This window comes from Mycteria americana, unplaced genomic scaffold (genome assembly GCF_035582795.1).
Source record: "Mycteria americana isolate JAX WOST 10 ecotype Jacksonville Zoo and Gardens unplaced genomic scaffold, USCA_MyAme_1.0 Scaffold_46, whole genome shotgun sequence".
NCBI classification, from domain to species: domain Eukaryota; kingdom Metazoa; phylum Chordata; class Aves; order Ciconiiformes; family Ciconiidae; genus Mycteria; species Mycteria americana.
The window spans coordinates 1,047,687-1,072,110 of record NW_027445633.1 but is presented as its reverse complement, the minus strand read 5'-3'; the positions used below and the strand labels follow the sequence as shown (position 1 = coordinate 1,072,110).

At 53.8% G+C, this 24,424-nt stretch overlaps 1 protein-coding gene across 1 annotated transcript; it reads left to right on the top strand.

Moving 5' to 3' along the window:
• Positions 1–9,109: 9,109 nt before the first annotated feature.
• LOC142403897 (olfactory receptor 14J1-like) lies at positions 9,110–10,045 on the top strand. The gene has a single exon (XM_075490196.1). The coding sequence runs from the start codon at positions 9,110–9,112 to the stop codon at positions 10,043–10,045; it is 936 nt and encodes a 311-aa protein (XP_075346311.1).
• The last annotated feature ends 14,379 nt before the right edge of the window (positions 10,046–24,424 follow it).

The window sequence follows — 24,424 nt, the reverse complement described above, 5'->3', positions numbered from 1 at the left end:
GCTTCTCCCACATCCTTTAGTCATAGAATCACAGAAGCATAAAATAGAATGATAGCATTGTTTAGGTTGGAAAAGACCCTTAAGATCATCGAGTGCAACCATAAACCTAACACTGCCAAGTCCACCACTAAACCATGTCTCTAAGCGCCACATCTACACGTCTTTTAAATACGTCCAGGGATGGTGACTCAGCCACTTCCCTGGGCAGCCTGTTCCAATGCTTTATAACCCTTAGTCATCCCTTGGATGATGCAGTCAAGGAACAGACCAATGATTTTCACAGTGTTCCTGGATCGTGGGATGTCCATAGCCAAGGCCATTTTCAAAAGCACCTTGTCCTTCCTGCAGATGAGCTTCACCTGCACCACAGGCCCTCTGGGGCTGCAGAGACACCACACACAGCAAAGCCCTCTCCTGCCAGGCCTGCACAGTCCAGCCCTGCGTCTCTCTGCTCCTGAGGACAGCAGGGTTTGCTCTCCTTAGGGACACCTCATGTCCTCTTTACATTGCCACCTGCCATCCACCCCAGCAGGCTCTGAAGCCAACCTCTGGCTTGCATGGGACCTTGGGCACTTGGTACCACCTTGCTTTGTTACACCTCTGAGCTGGGCTCTGGTGCTACGGCTGAGGTCCAGCACATCTCTACTCTAACATAAAGAACCTATAATCAGGGAGAGGAAGGGGACAAAGTCTTCTTTAACCAGCCTGAGGAAGTCTTGCGATCAATGACCTCACAATCTAAATTGGAGAGCTTTGATGGGTGGACTGTTCAGTGGATAAGGAATTGGTTGGGTGGTTGCATCTAGAGGGTAACGGTCAATGGCTCAGTGTCCAGATGGAGATCAGTGATGCGTGGTGTCCCACAGGGGTCCGTCCCACAGGGATCCGTACTGGGACCAGTGCTGTTTAATATTTTCATCAATGACATTGACAGCGAGATCGAGTGCACCCTCAGCAAGTTTGCAGACAACACCAAGCCGAGTGGTGCAGTTGACACATCAGAAGGACGGGATGCCATCCAGAGGGACCTGGACAAGCTGGAGAAGTGGGCCTGAACCTCATGATGCTCAACAAGGCCAAGTGCAGGGTCCTACACCTGGGTCGGGGCAATCCTCGGCTTCAATACTGGCTGGGGGATGATGTGATCGAGAGCAGCCCTGCAGAAAAGGACTTGGGGATACTGATGGACAAAAAGCTGTACATGAGCCGACAACGTGCGCTCGCAGCCCAGAAGGCCAACCATATCCTGGGCTGCATCAAAAGAAGTGTGGCCATAAGGTCGAGGGAGGTGATTCTGCCCCTCTACTCGGCTCTGGTGAGACCCCACCTGGAGTACTGCATCCAGCTCTGGAGCCCTCAGCACAAGAAGGACATGGAGCTGTTGGAGCGGGTCCAGAGGAGGGCCAGGAAAATGATCCGAGGGCTGGAGCACCTCTCCTACGAGGACAGGCTCAGAGAGTTGGGGCTGTTCGGCCTGGAGAAGAGAAGGCTGCAGGGAGACCTTCTAGCAGCCTGCCAGTACTTAAAGGGGGCCTACAGGAAAGACGGGGCAGACTTTTCAGCAAGGCCTGTTGTGACAGGACAAGGAGCAATGGTTTTAAACTAAGGGAGGGCAGATTTAGACTGGATTTAAGAAAGAAATTTTTTACAATGAGAGTGGTGAGGCACTGGAACAGGTTGCCCAGAGAGGTAGTGGAGGTCCCATCCCTTGAAACATTCAAGGTCAGGTTGGATGGGGCTCTGAGCAACCTGATCTAGTTACAGATGTCCCTGCTCTTGCAGGGGGGTGGGACTAGATGACCTGTAAAGGTCCCTTCCAATCCAAAGCATTTTATGATTCTATGATTCTATGATCTTATTTGGGGACTTTAATGACCCTGTGTCTTGGGTTTATATGACAAGGTTTTGTAGTGGTGAGAGGAGCTGCAGGGTTGGGTTAGGTGAGATGACACCAAGAGCTGGCTCCATGTCGGAGAGAGACAGTTTCAGCTGGCTCCAAAATGGACCAGCCACTGCCCAAAGCTCAGCCAATAAGTAATTCTAGTGGCGCCTCTGCGATAACACATTGAAGAAAGGATAAAAACCAGTGTGCAGCAGCTGTAAGAGAGAGGAGTGAGAAACATGTGAGAGAAACAACCCTGCAGACAACAAGGTGAGTGAAGGAGGGGGGTGAGAGAGGCTGGGTGGGCACCTGGTGGCCAAAAGTCAACCCACCACCTCCTGACATACACAGGACAGAACAGCGCAAGTGGTCCTTTTGGTGTCTGGAGGTTCTTTGCATCAGCTTTTTAGCTCAGCTGCCAGATGGGCCAACAAATGGGATGCTCACCTGGATCTGAAAACCTGTGTCATCCTTGTCAGCCTTGGCTCTAGTAGCAGAGAAATAGTGGAGCCTCAGCTCCCAGGGGGAGGGCGGAAGGAGAGGAGCAGAGTGCAGATGCCAGGTCTGAGAGTGGCCAACTTTGGCCTATTCTGGGAACTTTCAGTGGGCAGTATGACTCAAGGGGAGCAGAATTCAGTGCAACTGCTTTTCAAGGGCAGCATCCTCTAAGCACATAAAGCGTCCATGGCGATACTGCACCAAACAAGCGGTCATGTCAGGACACCAGCTTGGCTGAACAGGCAACTCATCAGGAAGCTCCGTAGAAAAAGGTAAGCACAGAGGGGGTGGATAGAGGGCCTGACTTCAAAGGAGGAATTTAGAAATAGGGAGGGGCTTAAGAAAGCCAAAGCTCCCCTGGAGTTAATGCTTGCGAGGGGCTCCAAGAGCATCAAGGTGAGCTGTTAGAACTGAAGTTACACTTCAGGAACAAACAAAAATAATGTGTGGCCAGGGCTGAATTTAGTAAGAGAAGGTGCAGATATGTCTGAGGTACTCTTTGTCCTCTTTGCCTCTGTCTTCCCCAGCAAGGTCTCCCAGGCCTTTGTGCCTTGAAGCAGGACTCTGGAGGAGAAAAACCAGCAGTGGATGTGGATCAAGTCAGGGGTTACCTGAGCAAGCTCAGACATTAACAGCCCACAGAACTGGCGGGGCTGCATCCAAGGGTGCTGAGAGAGCCAGCCGATGTCATAGCAAGGTCACTCTGGCTTGTCTTTGCAAGCTCATGGAGATCAGGGAAACTCCCTGACAACTTGGACAAAGCATGCTGCACGCATCTTCCAAAAAGGCACCTTCTTTGTGGAATGGCTCATGTTTAGCCTAATGTAACCTGAGGACCACCAGAGCCTTTCCCACAGAGCTGCTTCCTATACCCAGGCAGTCGCAGGCCTCTGTCTTTGCAGGGCCTTAGCCCACCTCAAGGGCAGGACTTGGGATTTGTCCTGATTGCATATCATGAGGTTCCTATTAGCCCATCCCTCTAGCCTGGCTACGTCCCTTGGGATGGCAGTCCTGCCCACCACTGTAGTGTCTGCGCTCCTCAATGGGCTGCCATCTACACATGTTATGAAAAAGCACTCTCTCATCTTCTTGGGGTCATTAAAAATGGGTTAAACAGGCCAGATTGCAGGATAGACCCCTGCAGGACTCTGCTAGCTAGAGACCTCCAGGCAGAGTAGCACGCATTGAGCACAGACATCCAAGCCTGACTGTCCAACTGTTTATTTAGCCATCTACTTATTCACCCATGTAGACCATAATGACCTAACTTGGACACCAGAATATTATGGGGAATGATGCTGAAAGTCTTGCTGACTTAGAGGCCAAACACAACCACTGCTCTCCCCACATCCAGCAATCCTGTCCTTTCATCAGAGAAAGCAAAGAGCATGGCCAGGCACAATCTACCCTGGGTAAACCCCGTCACCTTCTCTTCCACACACCCAGAAATGGGATCTGAGTGCACACGCTCCGGGGACAGCTTGTAGTTCCCCTGCTCACCCTTTGGGCCTTTTTCAGATAGCGCATGCAGCCTTTGGGTGCTGCCAGTTGTCAGGGAGTTCCCCCAGTCTCCATGTCCTTTGCACTGGAAAGGATTGAGTTTGCTCAAGTAACTCCTGCCTTAATCCAACTTCACCACTGGTGGTTCTCCTCCAGAGTCCTGCCTCAAGGCACACAGGCCTGGGAGACCTTGCTGGAGGAGACTAAGGCAAGAAGGACATAGAGAATCTCAGATCTGTCTACATCTGCTGTTACTAAACTCAGTAGTGCCCACTCATTCCCTTTGTTTCTTCTTTAACTGTTCCTGAAGCAGCGGCAGCTCCTCTTGGTGCCCTTGAACCCCTTGCAAGGGTCTACACTTGGGAAGCTTTAGCTTCCCTAAAACCAGCCCTCTTTCTAAATTGCTCGTTGAGTCCCTGCATCCACCTCTTGGACGTTTTCTTTTTTCTGTGGAGCTTCTTGATGAGGTCCCATTTTAGCCAATTTTCCGTGCTGAGATATCTGGTTGTTTTCCTGTGTACTGGTGTGGGCAGTTCTTGTGCTTGAAAGGTGGTGTCCTGAAGGACCAGCTGTACTGAGCTCTGCTGCCCTTGAGTGCTGCTGCCCATGGGATTCCCACCAAAAGCCCCCTGAAGAGGCAAAAATCTTCTCCTCTAGAGACCCAGCATCTGCACTCTGCTGCAGTCCTTTCTCACTCCCTTTGGGAGCTGAGACCCCACTATTTCATCGTCACCACAGCCCAGGCTCACACTGGTTTTCACACCCCTGATCAGCCCTCCCTCTGCAAGGACTGGATTGAGGGGAGCATCACCCTTGTTGGCCTACCTTGCACCTGTGCAAAGAAGTTGTCCCAAGAGACCCAGAAACCTGCTGGACAGTAGGCATCCTGCTGTGCTCCCCTTCCAGTGAGTGTCAGGGTCATTAAAGTCCCCAATAAGACCTGGTGTCATTCATCGAGGGACTTCCTTGCCTTGCTTAAATAAGGTTTAGTCCACTTCCTTACCCTGGTTGCAGGTTCTTCATCTCCCACCAGGATGCTGCCTTAAGTGGCCTCTTCTCTGACCCTCACCCACAAGGGTTCACCCAACCTGTTGCACATCCTGTAGAGGAGCACCATACCTATGAAAAGCTCCCTCAGATGGAGGGCATCTCCCTCCTCATCTTCCCGGCCTGCCTCTCCTGAACAGCCCCTGTGCACCATTGCAGCACCTCTGTGAGCTGTCCCACCACACCTCACCATTTATTGCATCAATGACAAAAGTCTATAGTGGCACATGGGACTCCAGCTCCTCCTGTCTGTGCCCCAGGCTGAGGGCATTGATGCACATTTGGGCTGCATCACCTCGGCTGTGGCACTGGGGACAAGCTCAAACTTGTCACAGGCAAAGCCAGGACCAAGTTCCCAAGACCCAATGTATGCAAATGCTTTGCTTGAGACCAGATATGGTCCCTCCATACGCTGGAAGGTAGGCCCTCCATATGCTGGAGGGGATGGCAGATGGTAATGGAAAGGCACAGAAAGAGGAAACGCTTCTCTCCCCAAGGCCAGAGAAAAACAGTCCTGGACTCTGCAGTCCTGGCAGGAGAGGGCTTTGCTGTCTGTGGTGTCTCTGCAGCCCCTGGAGCGCCTGTGGTGGAGGTGAAGCTGACCTGAAGGAAGGACTGACGCTGCTGAAAATGTCTTTGGGTGTCTCCCTGTCCCTATGAACTGCTCCATTAGCGCTTGCAGATACCTGCACATATCATGGACCACCTCTGGCACCTCAGATGTCACGAGGTGTTTGAGTCTGAACAGCTCACTCCTGGCCTCCATCTCCACTAGTGACCATGGGAGCTGAGACAAGCAGCTCCCAGGCAGCAGGTGCCTATTTTGTGCCCACCTGAACTGAGGCCAGAGGAATCCCACCTCCTGTGGGTCTGTGGCAGCCATAGGTGAGAGCTGAGTCCCCTTCCAGCCCCAGGACTACAGCCAGGATGAGATGCCTCACTTGACTCACTGACTCCCTTCCCTCAGCAGGGGTAAAGGAGACCCCTCCCTGTCCCTGCCTGAGTGTCCTGTGTGATGCTGAGACAAGGAAAGGTGATTCTCATGCCCAACTCTTTTTTTATTGGGAGAAATGACTCTTCTAGAAAGAAGTGTCTCTCCCCACCTGAGGGAGGGAACACGAGTGCTGCCTTCAGCCTGTTTCCCAGCAGGTTCCCCTGCAGCCCCAGGGACACCTGGAGGGAGCCCAGAGGGGGCAGAGAAAGTGCTGCCTTGGGCTGGTCCTCTGCTGCTGAGCTGGGCTGGGCTCCTGGCATGGAGGGAGCTCCTGGCAAGCGGGCAGTGCTGCAGAAAGACAGCTCTGCCCAGGAGCAGCTCCTCTGCAAAGGGCAGCAGGGCTGAGGGCACTGCCTGCAGGCACTGAGGGCAGACAAGAAGAGCGAGAGAGAGCTCCTGGGGTGGGAGGAGAGGTGAGAGCTCACTGCTGGAGAAATCTTCACAGCCCTTGACATGGTAAGTCTCTGGCTGCAGGGCAATGCAGATGAGTCCCTGGAAGTGTCTGCTAGACCTGGCACATGTCACAGCTGATACGACCTGCCAGGATGGCTCTCCTGGCTTTTCTGGTGTGGAGGAGGAAGAGGACGTGCTCCAGAGCAGGGCTTGCCTACTGCACCATCAGAGGGACAGTGGAGACAGCTCCATCTTCCCAGGGACTGCTGCAGGGGTGCCAAGCTGGGTGTGCAGGCAGGGGTGCCCCAGGCTCCAAGCAGGGTCCCTGCACCCCAGGGTGCTGTGTGCCATGACAGGGACTCTGCTGCCTGCCAGGGTCAGCACTCAGCCTGCCCGGGGAGCTCCCCTCGGTGCAGTGGGGAGAGGCTATGGGTGGAAGGAGGGACCCCCAGCAGGGCAGGGCAGGGTCCTTCTGCTCTCAAGAGGGTGCTGCATGGGTCAGGGCTGCTCACAGCTCCAGATCAGCCCCAGGGCATTTCCAAGGGGATGTTTCAAGAGGAATGTGAAGGCAGGGGCTACCTGGAAAGGAAGGTGCTTCTCTTAGGCTTCAATTTCATGCTGTGGGGCTGTAAAGGGAAAAGGAGCTGCCACTTCTGAGAAGTGACTGGTATTCTTGAACCGTTACATGATCAGAAGGTCTGCTAGGAACCTCATAAACTGCCTTCACCTACCCCTCAGCCTACAGGCAGCGCCAGCATCACCTCTGCTGGCAACATCACGGTTTCTCTGACCTGCTCTTTACCACCTGCAAGCAGGGAGATGTCCCTAGGCAATGCCCTCCCACGGGCAGTGTTCTGTAGGGCAGAACTGAGTGCACAGACGGTGGGATGGGGTCTCTCAGAATTTGCTCTGAAGAAACATTGTGGGGCAGGGAAGCAGGTGGAAAAGGCGCAAGAAGCAGAGGGGTGGGCAAGGAAGAAGAAGAGAAAACTAAACATAGTAATGTCATGGGAAGGAGATTTCTGAAAACTCCCTGTCACCCCCTCCAGTGTGGTCACCTTCAGCTGAGCAAGCCCCCTTGCCTCCTCTCTGACCCAGCAAAGTCTCTGCCCTCATGGCCGTGGGGCACCAGGCATCAGCCGTCCCCTCTGCAGCCAGAGCTCCAGCAGAGGAGAGGTGCCTCTCTCCAGCCAAGTGCCCATTTCCCTCTGCAGAGCACAGGGACCAAGTGTGACTGCCGTGCAGCATGGCTGTATGTGAGGCTGTGTGCACGGCTGGTTACGGTGACGACTTTCCCAAGTGCCTTTGTCTCTCTTCTTGCCTCTCTTGGCAGAAGCATTGTGGTGCAGCTCCTTCATTTCCCACTTTTCCTCCTGTGCTGCTCCTCTTCCTGCCTTTGGGCTCCGTGGGGTTGGGGGAGTTTCTGACACTGACCCTTCAAGCCTTGCTAGGCAGGGGTCTGTGCGGGGGTGAGGTGTCCCAGCCCCCTTCTGTCCCGTGGAGTTCCAGGAACTGTGGCCTGTGGGCTTGTGAAACGAATGGCTCTCCCCAAAGGAGATCCTCTCTGCAGAACACTTGACCATTTCCCTGCAGTGTCCTGCCTGGCTGTGAGCTTGACACCAGACACAGCTGTCTCACAGCATCTGTGTGATACCTGAGACACCCATAAAGGAGCCCCAGAGGTGCTAAGACTGTGGACATGGTCTTTAAAAAGCAGCTGTAGGTGGGCGTCCTGGTTTTGCCTGGGATAGAGTTAATTTTCTTCCTAGTAGCTAATATAGCGCTGTGTTTTGGGTTTAGGATGAGAATAATGTTGATAGCACACTGATGTTTTAGTGGTTGCTAAGTAATGTTTACACCAGTCGAGGACTTTTCAGCTTCCCCTGCTCTGCCAGGTGCACAAGAAGCTGGGAGGGGGCACAGCCAGGATAGCTGATCCAAACTGGCCAAAGGGCAATTCCATACCATATGACATCATGCACACTATATAAACTGGGGGGAGTTGGCCGGGGGGTAGCGGTCGCTGCTCAGGGACTGGCTGGGCATTGGTCGGTGGGTGGTGAGCATTTGCATCACTTCTTTTTTTCCTGGGTTTTATTCCTATATCTCTCTTTTGTTGTTTTCCTTTTTGTTATATTTTTTTATTACTATTAAGAGTATTATTATATTATTTTTTCTTTTTCCAAATTATTAGACTGTTCTTATCTCAACCCACAAGTTTTCTTAATTTTGCTCTTCCAATTCTCTCCCCCATCCCACCGGGGCGGGGGGGGAGGGTGAGCAGGCGGCTGTGTGGTGCTGAGTTGCTGACTTAAGTGAAGCCACGACAGTGGGCAGCTGAAAGGTGCCCTGCGTGTCCTTGCCTAGAAGGGAAGTGTTGAGGCCACTGTCAGTTGCCCTGTGAAAGAGGAACAAGTTTGGAGATCTGAGCTTTGAGTCCAGACTCCTCTACTCTCAGCAGGGTGCAGTTTCTTTTAAGGGGAAGATACAACTGCGATCATCCTACAACTCAAGCACACTTGAGCGCAGGGCAGCTGGGAACAAAACCGGTAGATAGACCAGCTCCCCACAGCCTGCACTGAGTGACAGTGAACCCTTTGCTACTCAGGTCTCACGATAGAAATGCTGAGGATTTCTAACTTTGAAGATGATTGCCCAGGTAGGACAGGGGTATCTACAAGAATATAAAGAAAATTAAAAAATGAAAGATTCTTGTTTTCTTCCTTGAAAAGTCTGTCCTAACTTCTCACTCCTTTTCACTTCTTCAACAGCCCCCCATGCCCAGAAGGCAGCAAATGTCCAACAGCAGCTCCATCACCCAGTTCCTCCTCCTGGCATTTGCAGACACGCGGGAGCTGCAGCTCTTGCACTTCTGGCTCTTCCTGGGCATCTACCTGGCTGCCCTCCTGGGCAACAGCCTCATCATCACCGTCGTAGCCCGCGACCACCGCCTCCACACGCCCATGTACTTCTTCCTCCTCAACCTCTCTGTTCTTGACCTTGGAGCCATTTCCACCACTGTCCCCAAATCCATGGCCAATTCCCTGTGGGACACCAGGGCAATCTCCTATGCAGGATGTGCTGTACAGGTCTTTTTCTTCATCTTCTTGATGTCAGCAGAGTTTTATCTGCTCACCGTCATGGCCTATGACCGCTATGTTGCCATCTGCAAACCCCTACACTACGGGACCCTCCTGGGCAGCAGAGCTTGTGTCCACATGGCAGCAGCTGCCTGGGGCAGTGCTTTTCTCAATTCTCTCCTTCACATGGCCAATACATTTTCAATACCCCTCTGCCATGGCAATGCCCTGGACCAGTTCTTCTGTGAAATCCCCCAGATCCTCAAGCTCTCCTGTACACGTTCCTACCTCAGAGAGGCTAGGCTTCTTGTCACCAGTTTTATCCTTGCTCTTGGGTGTTTTGTTTTCATTGTGCTGTCCTATGTGCAGATCTTCAGGGCCGTGCTAAGGATCCCCTCTGAGCAGGGACAGCACAAAGCTTTTTCCACGTGCCTCCCTCACCTGGCTGTGGTCTCCCTGCTTGTAAGTACTGGCATGGTTGCCTACCTGAAGCCCCCTTCCATCTCCTCCCCATCCCTGGATCTGGTGGTGGCTGTTCTGTACTCAGTGGTGCCTCCAGCATTGAACCCCCTCATCTACAGCATGAGAAACAAGGAGCTCAAGGATGCCCTGAGAAAACAAATTCAATGGTTTCACCTTCAGCAGCAGTAAGCTGCCCATCTCTCCTCAGTTGTTAATTCCAGTTTTTCCCATGATGATCATGGTCATACAGGCCATTTGTATACATCTCTCATCTCCAGAAGCGTGACCTGGCTGTGCCTACCTTTGGGAAATTTGTCATATCTGGCTTCCTGAGGAGCATCTCTGGAATAAATGGTGTGTCCCCATGGCAGCTCCTGAAGGCTGGGCTCTTCTTCCTGCTGAAGTCACGACTAGGCTCCATTAACTGCACTCACCATGGTCTGTTGCTGAGCTTGGTTCTCAGTGGGCTCAGGGGGAGAGGGCACTGGGAGACATTTTGGGGAATGAGGGCTGGACTCAGCTCTCATTTGCATGTGCCCCCTGCCACTGGACATGATGAATGGGCTCCAAATTCCCTGCCCAGGACTCTCCCGCATGCAGGAGAGCTGAATGGTAGCTGCCCAGCTTTCTGAAGGGGAAACTGGAGTCCCCAGGACAGAAGAGGGTTAAACCACAACACCTGTCCATCATGGCAGGCTCAGACATGACTGGCTGAGGAGCAACCTCAAGCAGAAGGGTTTGGGCATTACTAGGAATGCCATAGCAGGCAGTGGTGCTACACAGGAATATGGCCATGAGCACATTGGGCTGCACTGGGAGGAGTGTGACCACCTAGGCAAGGGGAGGTATTGTCCATCTTGACTCAACGCTGCTGTGGCCACATCTGCAGTAGTGTGCCCCAGTGTGGGGCTCCCCATTCTGGAGGAACGGGGAGGAACTGTTACGTGGCCTGAGAAAGTCTGCCATGATATGCTTAGCGATTATGTGAGGAGAGTCTGAGAGACCAGGGCTTCTTTAGCCTGGTGAAGTGGAGGCTGAGGGAAGAAGTGTGGTAGCTCGGGGACAGCTTGAAAATTGCTTTCAGAGATGATGGCACTTTATTTGGTAGTGGGAAACAGCATGAGAAAGGAAAAGCACCAGAATCTGCAGCTGTGGAGGTCCAGAGTGCACCTCAGGATAAAGAACTGTCATCCTGAAGGTAGTGCTGTGGTGCAAACCATCACCCAGAGGGAGTCTGGATCAGCCCATGGCTTTGTGTTTCAAGGAAGAGCTGGCGAGGATGGAGAGACAGCAGCACAGGTGGGGACATACTGGGGTGAGAAGAAGGTGGGGAAGCACGTTGGGTGTCTGCAGCCTGCAGGGAAAGAGGCAGAGGCATGGGACAGTGTAGGAAGGCGTGTGGTGCAGATGGCCAAGGGCGCTGGCAAGGCTGAAGGGCCCTGACAGAACCAAGGTCTTTGTCCCCTAGGCTATGGCCGATGTCCCTGCCACAAAGGCCTAAGAGGAGACACATTGTCTTCAGGTAATGGGGTCTCATTGCCTCCTCGCACCAACCCTGGGGAGCCTGGGAGGTGTCGTACCGTTGTCCTTCACTTGGCATTGCACTCCGCACATGCCAAGGAAGAGCCCTGAGTCACACTGGAGGGACTGGACCTCCCTTCCCAGGGGCTGGGGGTCAGGGCATGGCCATCCTCCTTCATCCAACAAGCCAAGGGTTTCCTCAGCATCAGCATTGCCTGCACTTTGCCTTTGCCTGCCTGTCATCATGGCCTCCAATTACCTGCTCTAACGAGTCCCTTGGGAGGCTTTGTCAGTAATGGCCCTCAGAGGGGCCCATTAATGCTTTAAGGTACTTTGGGCTTTACTTCTGACTTTGACTTCTTGAGAGGTTTCTTCAGTCTCCTCTGAGTACCTCATCTTCATGGACTCAGCACCAAACATGCCATGGGGCTCATTAAAATACAGAAAGCCCTAATGAGCCATGTCTCTTCCATAACTTTCTTCAAGTCCTCAAGACTTGTACACCTAATTGGAGAGGTTTCAGTTAGGTAGTAAATGATGAAGATTTTAAGGAAGATTTCATAAAGGAGGATTTTTTATTTGAAGGATATTTTCTATCCTGTTTCAGTTTATAGAAGGAGTGATAGCAGCATTCTACAATGGTTATTGATCCACAGGGTCTTCTGAAGGCATCTGGACAGGCAGGAGAAGCAGTCCCTGGAGGTCCAACACTGTAAGGACAACCTTACTCCTCACTTCCCCCACCCCACGACTTCCCTCATCGGCCATCTGGGACTTGCATCACTTTTCCTCACATCAGACTTCTCCACTGAGGGCTGCAGCTCGATGGTACAGCTCCTTTGCACCAGCTCCCGCCTGCTTTCCTTAGAGAACTGGCTGCACACAGGCACAGAAAGCTCTCTCTTCACTGCCAACAAACAAAAATTAAACATGATATAATTTAACAAACATTAAAACTGTCTCCTCAGCTGTATGCCAAGTCTAACATGGCCCACCTTTCACAAGGGATTTCCGTAGAAGAACATTTTGAGACAGAGATATGAGAAAGGATAGATATAAACACAATTAAGGTGTTGACTAAAGAGTTAATTAGAATTCTGAAAGATGGGGCAACTTTCTAACTCCCTGAAGCTCAGAGCAGAAACCAGACAGTTGAGAAGCTTCTGAAGTACCAAAGAGCAAGTGGAGGAGGAAACCTGAGAGCAATGGGAAGGGCATACGTCCACATAGTCTATGGAAAAGGTGTCCTTAGGCATGGCCATTGAATCAGGAGAGGTGGAAAAACCTGAACGAAGAGGGAGATGAAATAATAGGAATAGGAGTGGAAATACAAGTACAGGGGAAGATCAATGGTTCTTCTCCTGCCGTTAGCACACTTCCAGGAAATTCCGATTCTGTCATGGTGGGAAAACATTGCCATTTCTTAAAAGTACTCAAATGATTCAGTTCAAGAAAATGAGCTGGTATGTTATTTTAAATGTAAACAAACAAAAAAATATGTGCACTTTTCCAGGCAGCTGGTCTGGCATTGGCGTCTATCAGAGAGGACCTGTGGCAGAGCAGAGCACCTTGCAAGCTGCAGGTGGGTGGAGGCTGGGCAGGGCTTCCCAGGGCATCTCCACTGGCACCGGGTGTCTGTGTCCCTGTACCTGAAGGTATTTTTGTCCTACATCCATTCCCAGTTCTGGACAACACTTTCCTTTTCAAAAAAAGAAAATCCCCCTAAAGACTGAAATAAAGCTGAACAGGGCGTTGACACATTTCTTTGCTGTGGCTCTTTCTCTTCAGTTCTCCTTACTTTCATTTCCATTGACGTTAACTGACATCTGACAGGCATTACAACAAGATCATTTTGTGTCCTGCACAGAGTCCATGCCCCCAAACCCTTCCCTGCCCAGGACTCCTCAGTCTTTTCCCAGAGCAAGTCACACTGAGGTGTCGACCTCTCTTCACTGCTTGAGATGTTTTATTTTGGATGGTCACTGACAGCACAGGAGGATTCACGCCCCATAAACATCTGCTCTGCTCCGGTTTGAAACAGGGCCCAACATCATCATAGGATCACAAGAGAGCTGAGGTTGGAAGGGACCTCAGGAAGTCTGCAGTGCAACCCCTCAGGACCAGGGTCAGACCAAGTTGTTCAAGGCTTGATTCAGTCCACGTTGGAAACCCCCCAAGGACAGAGACTGCACAACCTCTCTGGGTGACCTGTTCCAGCACTTGCCTGAGCTCATGAGGAAAAAAGTTTTGCTTATGCCCTGGCTAAACCTCTCCTCGTCACCTTCCTCCCATTGTATTTTGTTGTCCCACCATGCGCCATGGAGAAGGGCCTGGCTCTGTATTCTCCATGACCACCTCATAGGTTCTGGCAGGATGGGGTGAGTCTCCCCGGCCTTCCCTTCTCTGGGCTGGACAAGCCCAGCTCCCTCAGCCTCTCCTCACAGGCAAAGTGCTCCAGTCCCTGGCTGTCCTGAGGGCCCTTTGCTAAACCCTCTCCAGGTTGCCAATATTTTCCTGAATTGGGGATGTGAATTCTGGGTGGAGTATTCCAGAGAATCCCTTCCCTCGGTATCCTGGCCGTGCTCCTGGTCATACAGCCCAGGACCCTGCTGGCCTCCCTTGCTGCCAGGGCACAGGGCTGCCTCCTGTCCAGCTCCCTGCCCACCAAGACCTTTCCCACAGGGCTGCTCCCAGCCAGGCAGCCCCCAGCCTGTGCCATCACCACGGTGAGTCCCCTGCAGGGGCAGAAACTGCCATTTGTCCTTCTGGGGTTTCATGAGGTCTCTGCCAATACGTGCCCTCCTCCTCCTTGAACCCCTTCATTGCACAGAGAGCCCATGGAGACCTTTTCAGTAAAGACTCAGGCACAGAAGGCATTGAGTGCCTCAGCCCCAGCATCAGTGTCTGCTGTTATTAAATCACCCTCCTCAGTCAGCAGCAGCCCTGCATTTCCCTTGTTCAGCCTTGGTCTCTAACACAGCCATTAAAGCTCTTCATTTCACTCTTGACTTTTCATGCAGGCATCAACTCCAGGTGACCTTTGCCTTTCCCAAACTCATACCTGCACAGCACAAGCAATGTACATAAATTCCTTGTCTGTACCTGTCCTTCCTGTCATCCCCTGGCAGCTCCTTCTTGTCCCCTGTCTGTGCCCTGTCCTGGGACGTCCCAGCCCCGCGGCCCCACACATGGTCCCACAGCCCCACTGTGCAGGCACAGCACAGGACAAGGGTGCATTCAGGGTGGGGAACGGTCCCTCTGACATGATGCCCACAGCAGTCCTTGGGGCTTTCCCCATGGCCTTCCTCTTAGGCAGCCTAGCCAAGCTCCAGCAGAGGCCCTGTCACCTGTGGGGATTCACAGACAGCCATGCTCCAGGGCCTGCCAGGGTCTGGGCCAGGAGAGAGACCGGGCAGGGCTGGGCATTCCCCTGATACAGGCACTGAGCCCAGCATAAACCTGGGCTGAGCAGCCAGTGCTGGAAATGGCTGGTGAGAGAGGCTGGGGGGTGATGACTGTCCTGCGTCACCTTCCTGGTCTGTCTATGCCACCAAGGGCACAGACCAGACCCCTCTCTCCTGTCCTTTCATGTCCTGGATCCATTCCATGAGCTTAGACTCTATGTCACAAACCCAATGGAGGGTGTCCTCAATCTGCATGGGCACACAGCTCAGATAACTTTTGCATTTTCTGGGCACTTTCCAGCCCAGCCCAGCCCCTCCTCGGATCTCCCCATCTCCCCTGCCCTCTCCCCAGCACAGCACAGCACAGCACAGCAGCCCAGGCTGGGCTGGCCCCATGGCAGTGCCCACCGCAGGGTGCTACAGAGCTCTGAGCACCCACAGCACAGCCCCAGCCCCTCTGAAGGGCACAGCAGCTCTTGGGGGGCAGAGGAGGGTCAGCCTCCCCATCAGCCCCAGGGCTGGAGCATGAGGAGACAGAGGCCAGTGTCTCCCTGTGTCCCCTGCTCTTGTCCCCAAGAGATCCCTGTTGCCCACTGCTGGCAGCCCGTCTGTGCCAGGCCCTCTCCCCAGCACAGGGCTCCTGCCCTGGGACTCCTCTGGCTGCTCCTGCTGCCCCAGTGACAGAGCAGCCTGTCCCAAGCTGCTGCATGCAGAAATAAGCTTCTCTGTGTCATCAGTTTCCCCCCGGAACTAGAGAGTTGTGCCTTTGCTCTTCTGCAGGGATCATCCATGCCTCTAGAGAGCCTTTCCCCAGGGGACTGTGTCTGTGCTGGCCTGATCGCATGCTTCTGCCCCCTTCCCATGCTCCCTGCAGGGCCCCAAGCTTGTGGTGCTGCTCTGCAGAGCCAGCAGGCTGTGGTGCATGGGAGCCACGGGGAGACAGTCCCAGGAAGATCCCTGCTGATCATCACCATCTCCAGGGGCACCGGCACCCACAGGTGAAAGCTCAGTCCAGGTCTCCTTCCCTACTTCATCACCCCAAGCCCTCCTCCCCTTAGCCCATGGAGAACCCAAGCACAGCAGCATGGCCTCATGGGGGCAATTTCTTCAGCCTGTTCCTGACCTCAGCTTTGGAAGAAGAGCCCAACCTGCAGACAGTGGCACTGAGAAAATCTCCTTTTATTACAGAGATGTGACATGGGAGGGCAGCTATACCATCGTGCCATACACATGTGCAAAGACCTCTGGTTCAGACAGAGTGGGTTCATGCCTCTGGAGACGCGGAAGGGATCCAGACATTCCTGGGCAAACTTGTTTATCACAGATAAAATACTCTAAACAGAGGAGGTTTTCTAGATACATTGGAAATCACTTGTGAAGTGACATGTGAAGAGCTTATTGCTGCTGAAAGACGACTGATTGAATCAGCTTCTTCAGTGCATCTTTGAGCTCCTGGTTCCTCATGCCGTAGATGAGGGAATTCACTGCTGGAGGAACCACCGAGTACAGAACAGCCACCACCAGATCCAGGGATGGGGAGGAGATGGAGGGGGGCTTCAGGTAGGCAAACATGCCAGTGCTGACATATAGAGAGACTACGGCCAGGTGAGGCAGGCACGTGGAAAAGGCTTTGTGCCGTCCCTGCTGAGAGGGGATCCTCAGCACAGCCCTGAAGATCTGCACATAGGACAGCACAATGAAAACAAAACACCCAAAAGCTAAACAACAAGTAACAACAGGAAGCCCGACTTCCCTAAGGTAGGAGTTTGAGCAGGAGAGCTTGAGGATCTGGGGGATTTCACAGAAGAACTGGTCCAGGTCATTGCCATGGCAGAGGGGTATTGAAAATGTATTGGCCATGTGAAGGAGAGAATTGAGAAACCCACTGCCCCAGGCAGCTGCTGCCACGTGGACACAAGCTCTGCTGCCCAGGAGGGTCCCGTAGTGCAGGGGTTTGCAGATGGCAACATAGCGGTCATAGGCCATGACGGTGAGAAGACAACACTCTGCTAATATCAAGAAGGTAAACAGAAAGAGCTGGGCAGCACATCCCGAGTAGGAGATGGCCCTGGTGTCCCACAGGGAATTGGCCATTGCTTTGGGGAAAGTGGTAGAGATGGAGCCCAGGTCAATGAGGGAGAGGTTGAGGAGGAAGAAGTACATGGGGCTGTGGAGGCGGTGGTCGCAGGCTACAGCGGTGATGATGAGGCCGTTGCCCAGGAGGGCAGCCAGGTAGATGCCCAGGAAGAGCCAGAAGTGCAAGAGCTGCAGCTTCCGTGTGTCTGCAAATGCCAGGAGGAGGAACTGGGTGATGGAGCTGCTGTTGGACATGTGCTTCTTCTGGGTGTGGGGTTCTGTCCTTAGAGGAAGAGTCAATGAAGAGTTAGGGGAGACTTCTCTGAGGAAAATCAAAGTCTTTCTTCTAGACCTGCACCGGTATACACCCTTCCCCACACACAATTCCTTCTCTAGGAGACCTTCCTTAGCTCTGTGCCTGGAGCTCTGTGGTGCTGGTGAGTGTGCCCTGAGGAGAAGGGCCTCTGCCCCCTGGCTGCTGAGGAGTCAGCCCTGCTCTGCAGCAGGGAGTTCATGGGAACAGTGTGGGCAGGGGCCAGAGCTGGTGTTCACCTGTGTCAGATGAAACTGCTCCTAATGCAGAAGGGCCTGTCAGCATCTGCACTGCCAGTGCTAAGAATCCAGGATGGCAGAAGGCACTTTGAGAGGTTTTGGGGTTTTATCAAGCTCCCTCCGTCTCACCTGGGGAGTGGTGTTGGATGTCAGAACCCCTCAGCATTTCTGCTGCACTCAGGGAGAACTGAGCGTGTCCTGAAAAGCAAGAGGATTGCCTGTGGTTTAGTGCAGAGTGAGGGAGCTGGTCTGTCCCTCCGTCTTGTTCCCAGCTGGCCTGGGCTTGCACCTTCATGAGATGGAGGGAGATCACACTCTTATCTTACCCTGAAAAACAACCAGACACTACTGAGAGCAGAGGGACCCACCACAGACCACGCAATGTCTCACCCTTTCTCAAGGTCTCAGCACCCCACTTCTAGCCAAGGACACACAGGGCTCATTTCACCAACCCAGCAGCATTTCCTCGGTTGTAGTATCTCTGCACTTCTCCATGGGGCTTTCAGATAAAACAGAGGTGCTCTGCACAGGTCTGCATCCTGGAGGGCAGCTCACAGCTTGGAAGGACACCCCAGGGAGATAGCCAATTGTCCTCCTAGTGCTGGCATCTCAGAAAGAGAAAATGGACTCTTTCCCCAGCCCCACAGGCTGCATTGCCCACAGCCCCACAGGTGAGAGGGAAGCTGGGACATCTGTTCTAATGGACACACTGGCATGAAGGGACGCACAAGATCAGTGTGGGACTCTGCAGCTGAAGGTCCCATCCCCAGAGAGTCTGACAGCAAGAACAAGAGAAATTTAAAAGAGAGAAGTGGTGAAACAAGGCGAAGTCCCGTGAGGGTCTGGCCGAGAGAGGCCAGGGGAGAGGCAGCCGGGCACTCAGGGCAGCGTTACCCGTACCCAGCTGTGCACAACACCTCCCAGACTGTGATAATGCCAGACAGTTGCCCTCAGCCCCATTGCTGGTCACGGGGAAATGGGCCCGTGGCAGGAGGGATGGATGCCCTTCGCCTCTTCTGCTGGTCTGCTGGACACAGAGGTGCCTCCCAGGCTAGACCCCATGGCCGTGAGGGCTGAGGGCTGTGCGGGGTGGGAGAGAAGAGATGAAGGGGGTTGCTCGGGGAAGGCATCTGCAGTGCAGGGGATGACGGCACTTGCTGAGGCTCCTAGTACACCTCAGGGTGACAGTTTACAAGTCTCATCCCCTTCTCCAAAGTGCATGGCTGTGTTTCCATCCAACCCAGGTGAGCCAGAGCAAAGTGGAAGCACAGATTCAGGAAAGCACAGACTCAAGCAGGAAACCCCTGCCATGACCGTACTCATGAAAAGTCCCCTCAGAAATGCTCTGGGCATGATCTGGAGCTGTGAGCAGCCATGACCCACGCAGCAGAAGGACCCTGCCCTGCTGGGGGTCCCTCCTTCCAGCCACAGCTTCTCCCCACAGCGCTGTGGGCAGCTCCCCGGGCAGGCTGAGTGCTGACCCTGGCAGGCGGCTGAATCCCTGCCCCAGCACGCAGCACCCTGGAGTGCAGGGACCCTGCTCTGAAGGACAGCCCTGGGCACTCCTGCCTGCACACCCAGCATCACACCCCTGCGGTCCTTCCTGGAAGAAGGCAGCCATCATGTCTTCTGCCTCTGAGGGCAGGGAATCCACATGAGCATGTCCTCCTCCTGCACAGCAGAGCAGTTGTGAGAGCTCTCCTGAAAGATCCCAGAGGCTGTGGGATGTGCCAGCTTTTGGAGATCTCTCCAGGAACTGCAGCTGCATTGCCCTGCAGCCACAGACTTACCGTGTCGAGGGCTGTGAAGATTTCTCCCCCAGTGAGCTGTCAGCTCCCTCCCAGCCCAGACTGCCTCTAACCCTTCTCTGCCTTGCTTGTCTCCCTCAGTGCCTGCAGGCAGTGCCCTCAGCCCTGCTGCCCTTTGCAGAGGAGCTGCTCCTGGGCAGAGCTGTCTCTCTGCAGCGCTGCCCGCTTGCCAGGAGCTCCCTCCATGCCAGGAGCCCAGCCCAGCTCAGCAGCAGAGGACCAGCCCAAGGCAGCACTTTCTCTGCTCCCCCCTCCCCTCCACTCCCGGCTCCCTCGAGGTGTCCCGGGGTCTCCAGGGCTGACAGCTCCTGAAAGGCAGCAGGGTCACTCCTGGGGAGCACAGCTGGAAGCAGACTGAAGTCATCACTGCCTGTCCCTCTCTAAACACTAGACGGGCTGAGTCCTGCAGCGGGAATTGCTCTGCCAGGGAGTGCAGATCTGCAGGAGGTGTCAAAGTTCCCCTCTGGAAACCCCTGTTCCTGTCCCATTGTCAGGCAGGGCACGTAGGCAATGACAAGCAGGGTACCTTTCCACATGTGCAGGGCAGGGATTGAGCCAAGTCCAGGTAGGCATCTCAGCTCTCAGCAGTATTCCTGGAGGCCGGAGGGGGATTGGGCTTCTCCAGTACACCCCACAGACCCACAGGAGGTGGGATTCCTCTTGCCTCAGCTCAGCTGCACAAAATCCCTGTGAGCTCCTTCTCTAAGCTGCCATGTCAATAGTGGAGACAGAGGCCAGGAGTGAGCTTGTCCAATGCAAACACCTGGTGGCATTTGAGGTGCCAGAGGTGGTTCAGGACATGTGCAGGAGACTGCAAGCTCTAGTGGAGCAATTCTGAGAGACAGGGCAGCATCTGGGCACCTTGTCTTGGAGGCTGGTGGGGAATCCCTTTGGCCAACTGAAATGATAGAAGATGATCACACTTAGGACAGCAAACCTGTACCTGCTGAGGATGTTTAGGGCAGCCGATAGAGGTATTCACGCAACAAAATGAAGTCATGTGCCACAGGGGGAGCTCAGTCTGCCTGTCTCTTCTCCATCAGTTGTATTTCCTGCATCTCCACTAAGTGGAACCAAAGGTTTACCATGGACATCCCTACATTGCCTACCCTGCTGCAGGGCAGCTGCTCAACCTAATGGCCAAATGCAGGCCTGTAGGGCTCCCTCAGATGCCAACGCTGCCCAGCACAAGTGGAGGGTGCAGCTGGCTGGGCAGTGCAGGACCTACAGCACAGCTATCCCCATTCAGGGCTGGTCCATAACAGACACCCCAGGGCATCTCAGGTACATTTGGTGCGTGTGAGCAAGAGACTGAATGCCACCACTGCAGTGAGACAAGGTCTGTCCCATGTCTGTCCAGTAGCCGCAGGCAGTGCATCAATACGAGGCACGTCACAGCAGGGTCTCCGCTTGTGTGCCAACGCTTCCAAATGCTGCTGATTCTTCTTACCCCCATCCTTTATCCACTCCCTTGATGATGCAACCCAGGAACAGGTGAATGATTTTCACAGTGTGCCCGGACAACAGGATGTCCATAGCAAAGGACGTTTTCAGCAGCAACTTGTCCTTCCTGGAGATCAGCTTCACCTCTACCACAGGCCCTCCAGGCTGCAGAGACACTGCAGACAGCAAAGTCCTCTCCTGCCAGGACCGCACGGTCCAAACATGGTTCTCTCTGGCACTGGGGAGCACAGGGTGTGCGCTCTTTATGGGCACATCATTTCATCCTTACATTGCCATCTGCCATCCACTCCAGCATGCCTCTGCTCTGAAGGAAAGGCTTTGCTTGCACAGGATCTTGGGCACGAGATCTGTGATAAGGCTGAGGCTGGTCCTGGTGGCACCAAGCTGAGGTGCTGCAGCCCAAATGTGCACCAATGGCCTCAGCCTGGAGCACAGGCAGGAGGGGCTGGAGCCCCGTGTGCTGTCACAGAGCTGTGACATTGATATAATTCCTGCTGAGGTGTGGTGGGACAGGTCAGAAACCTTGAGGTGCTGCAATGGATGGATAGAGGCTCCTCAGAAAAGACAGGTGGGGAAGATCAGGAGGGGGAGGCCCTCAGTGTGAGGGAGCTGCCTGGGTGTATGGAGGTCCTCTATGGGATGGGCAGCAGATTGGGTGAGCTCTTGTGGGGGAGGGTCACAGGAGAGACCAGGCAGGGAGACATGCTGGTAGGAAATCCTTACCTGGAGTCAGCTGAGGAAGAGGACAAAGTCTTCTTGAAGCAATTTGAGGAAGGCCAGTTCAATGACCCCACACCACCCTTGGGGACTTTAATTGCCCTGACCTCATGGGAAGGGGAAACTGCAGGGTACAAAGAGTCCCAGAGATTTCTGCAGGTTCCTGGGGCCAGCTTCTTAGCACAGCTGCCATGTGTGCCCACATAGGTGATGCTCACCTGGATCTGGTAATTTCTGTAATGGTGCCCTCCCACCAAAGGGTGGGGTATCACCAACCCCAGGGTCAAGCTGGCTGTGACTTTGTGGATCTGAAACCTGAAATCCTCCAAAAACGGAGATCACAGAGAGTCTCTTCGTTTCCTACAGCATCATTCAGGCTGGAAGGGACCTTGGGAGGTATCTCGACCAAACTCCTGCTCCAAGCAAGGTCATACCAGATTGCTCAGGGCTTTACCCAAACGTTTTGTGGTCACTTTCTGGGATAGAGCCTGTCTCGTCCCACTCGGTGGGTTGTGAGATGGGTGAATCTTTTTGATTCCCCGGGGATTTGTGTACCGACAAAGGCCGATCTCTGCTTGGCAGAGCCGCAGGCCGGTAGAGTCACGACAATGACTCAGAGGAACAATTAGACTAACAACTTTAGTAACTAGCAAACTACAAAGTTAACCAACTAGCAAGCTCAGCGAACAAACAGAGGCAATTTGGCAATGGAGCTATTTTCCGGGCAACCCGTCACAATTCATCCAAAACTCATATGCCCAGATATGTGTATAATGGAAGAGTAGAGGAAAAGAGAAGTGAGAAAAGGAAAAGAGAAGAGAGAAGGATAAAGAAAAGGAAAGATATCACCACCCTTGGATCCTGCGACGATGATGACAGACGTGGCAATCCTCGGGTGATGGGCGTGCGGGCCGTTCCCTGGGGAAGGAGTCTCTTTATACTCTAATCCCTGCCTCAGGTCACACCCCTGGAGGTTTTATGTTGCTCTGGTCCTCAAAGGGTTGCAGGCGCTGGGGGGAGGGGGGGGCTTTGCGAGGAGTTTCATTTCAAGTTTCGGGTGATTGTAGGCCCATTCCTTAGATAAAACTCTGTGTGACCTCTGGCCATAGATGGTAACTGCACATCCTCCAACGCACTCTTCTCATCCCGTGCTGACTTGCTGCACCTTAGCTCGATACAATGTTTGATACAGTACCTCCTTCAGTGTCTTACAAGACAATACCTCTTTTAGTCTCTCCTCCAAAAATCTCTCCCCATCCCATGCTAGCCGACTTGCATCGCCATGCAAATCGCGCCTCATGTCTCCGCAGTGTTTGAGACATTAACTCTTTCACTCTCTCACACATACTCCCCACGGGGCCCTGAGCTGGCGGTGCTGCTCTGCAGAGCGAGGGGGCTGTGGTGCCCTGGGGCCATGGGGTGACCCTGCAGTGGCCATGCGGGGAAGGGTGAGAAGCAGACCCAGCCAGCCAGGGATCACTGCTGCTGAGCCCCTTTCCACCTCCCACTTCCCAGCTGGCCTATGACCAAGGAAGCTGCTTAGGAGGATCATGAGACTTTTCCATATGACGTTTCCTCAGCCACCTCCAGTGTCTCCTAAAGAGCCTGTACATCACAGTACCCAAAGCTGTGCTACCTGTCCCACCACATCACCACAGTGGTTCCCTCAGAAGCTCTGTCATGGACTAAGGGGCTCCTGATTCTCCTGGCTGTGTCCCAGGCTGAGGGCATTGGTGCACATTTGGGTTGCAGCAGCTCAGCAAAGTCTTCTCATGGAGAAAACTGGAACCAAGAACCCAGGACCCCACGTATGCAAAGGCTTTGCTTCAGAGCAAAGACATGCTGGGAAGGATGGCAGGTGGCAACGTAAGGATGAAATGAGATGCTCGTGAAGACAACAAACCCTGCAGTCCCCAAGGCCAGAGGAAAACAGGCCTGGGCCATGCCAGCCTTGCAAGAGAGCAGTTTGCTGCCTGAGGGGACTCTGCAGCACCTTGTGCCAATCTCCAGGAACACAAGGGACCCCTGAGAAAGTCCCTGGGTGAGGTAAGGCTGCAATCCAGCCAGACTGTGGACATCAGTGCTGTGGGGTTTTCTTCATATGATCACGGGTGGAGGTGGGTAGAGGACAGGGGAGAAGAGAACTGCCAGGGGCTGAGAGTATAGGGACGTGAGTGGAGACCCTGGTGTGATGTGCCTCCCAATCTTGCAGCAGCCCTGGCTGTAGATGAGATGGACCTTGCCTCCTTGCCGGGGTATTGGCATTCCGGTGCTGGCAAAAAGGCACCGGACCCCTTTGGGTGGCCCTGGTGTGTCTGCCCGGCCCCCACTCCAGCGGGACATGGCTTTCCTGGAGGTCCTGTGCCATATTTGGCAGCCACATGCAGTTGCACTGGGCACCCCAGGCACCTGGCATGGCACTAGAGGCCTTTCTTATGCCCTTAGAAAGAGCCTTGCAATGATATCGGTGCCTGCAATGAAGGGACGTGCCCGTGCCTGAGTTTTGTAGTAAGCTGAGCTCTAGTGAGTGCAGTGGAGGGAGCCCAGAGAGAGCCCTGACCCTCCTTCTGCACTCCTCCTTTTGGCCAGCTGGAAGGCCAGCAGCTGCCATGGACATGTGAGTCTAAGAGACGTTCAGATGCCCTACCCATTGGGTGTAACCTGAGGTGACCAAGGGACCCTCCCTCCCAGCCCCCCAGCTCATGCTCAGGCAGGTGGGGGTGTCCCATGGATGCTCCATCAGCGCTTGCAGACACGGCCACAAGTCCTGGACCACCCCTGGCACCTCAGATGCCACCAGGTGTTGGTGTGTGAGCAGCTGACTGCCACCCTCCATCCCCATGGATCACCGAGGGAGCTCAGGGCAGGGGCTGCTCTGCAGGCACCTATTTTGTGCACGCTGAGCTGAATCAAGAGGAATCTCAGCTCCTGTGGGGTGCATGGGGAAGAGCTGAACCCCACTGCAGTCTCTGGGCTCCTCACCAGAGAGGAAATACCTGATGGACTCAGCTGAACCCCTGCCCTGC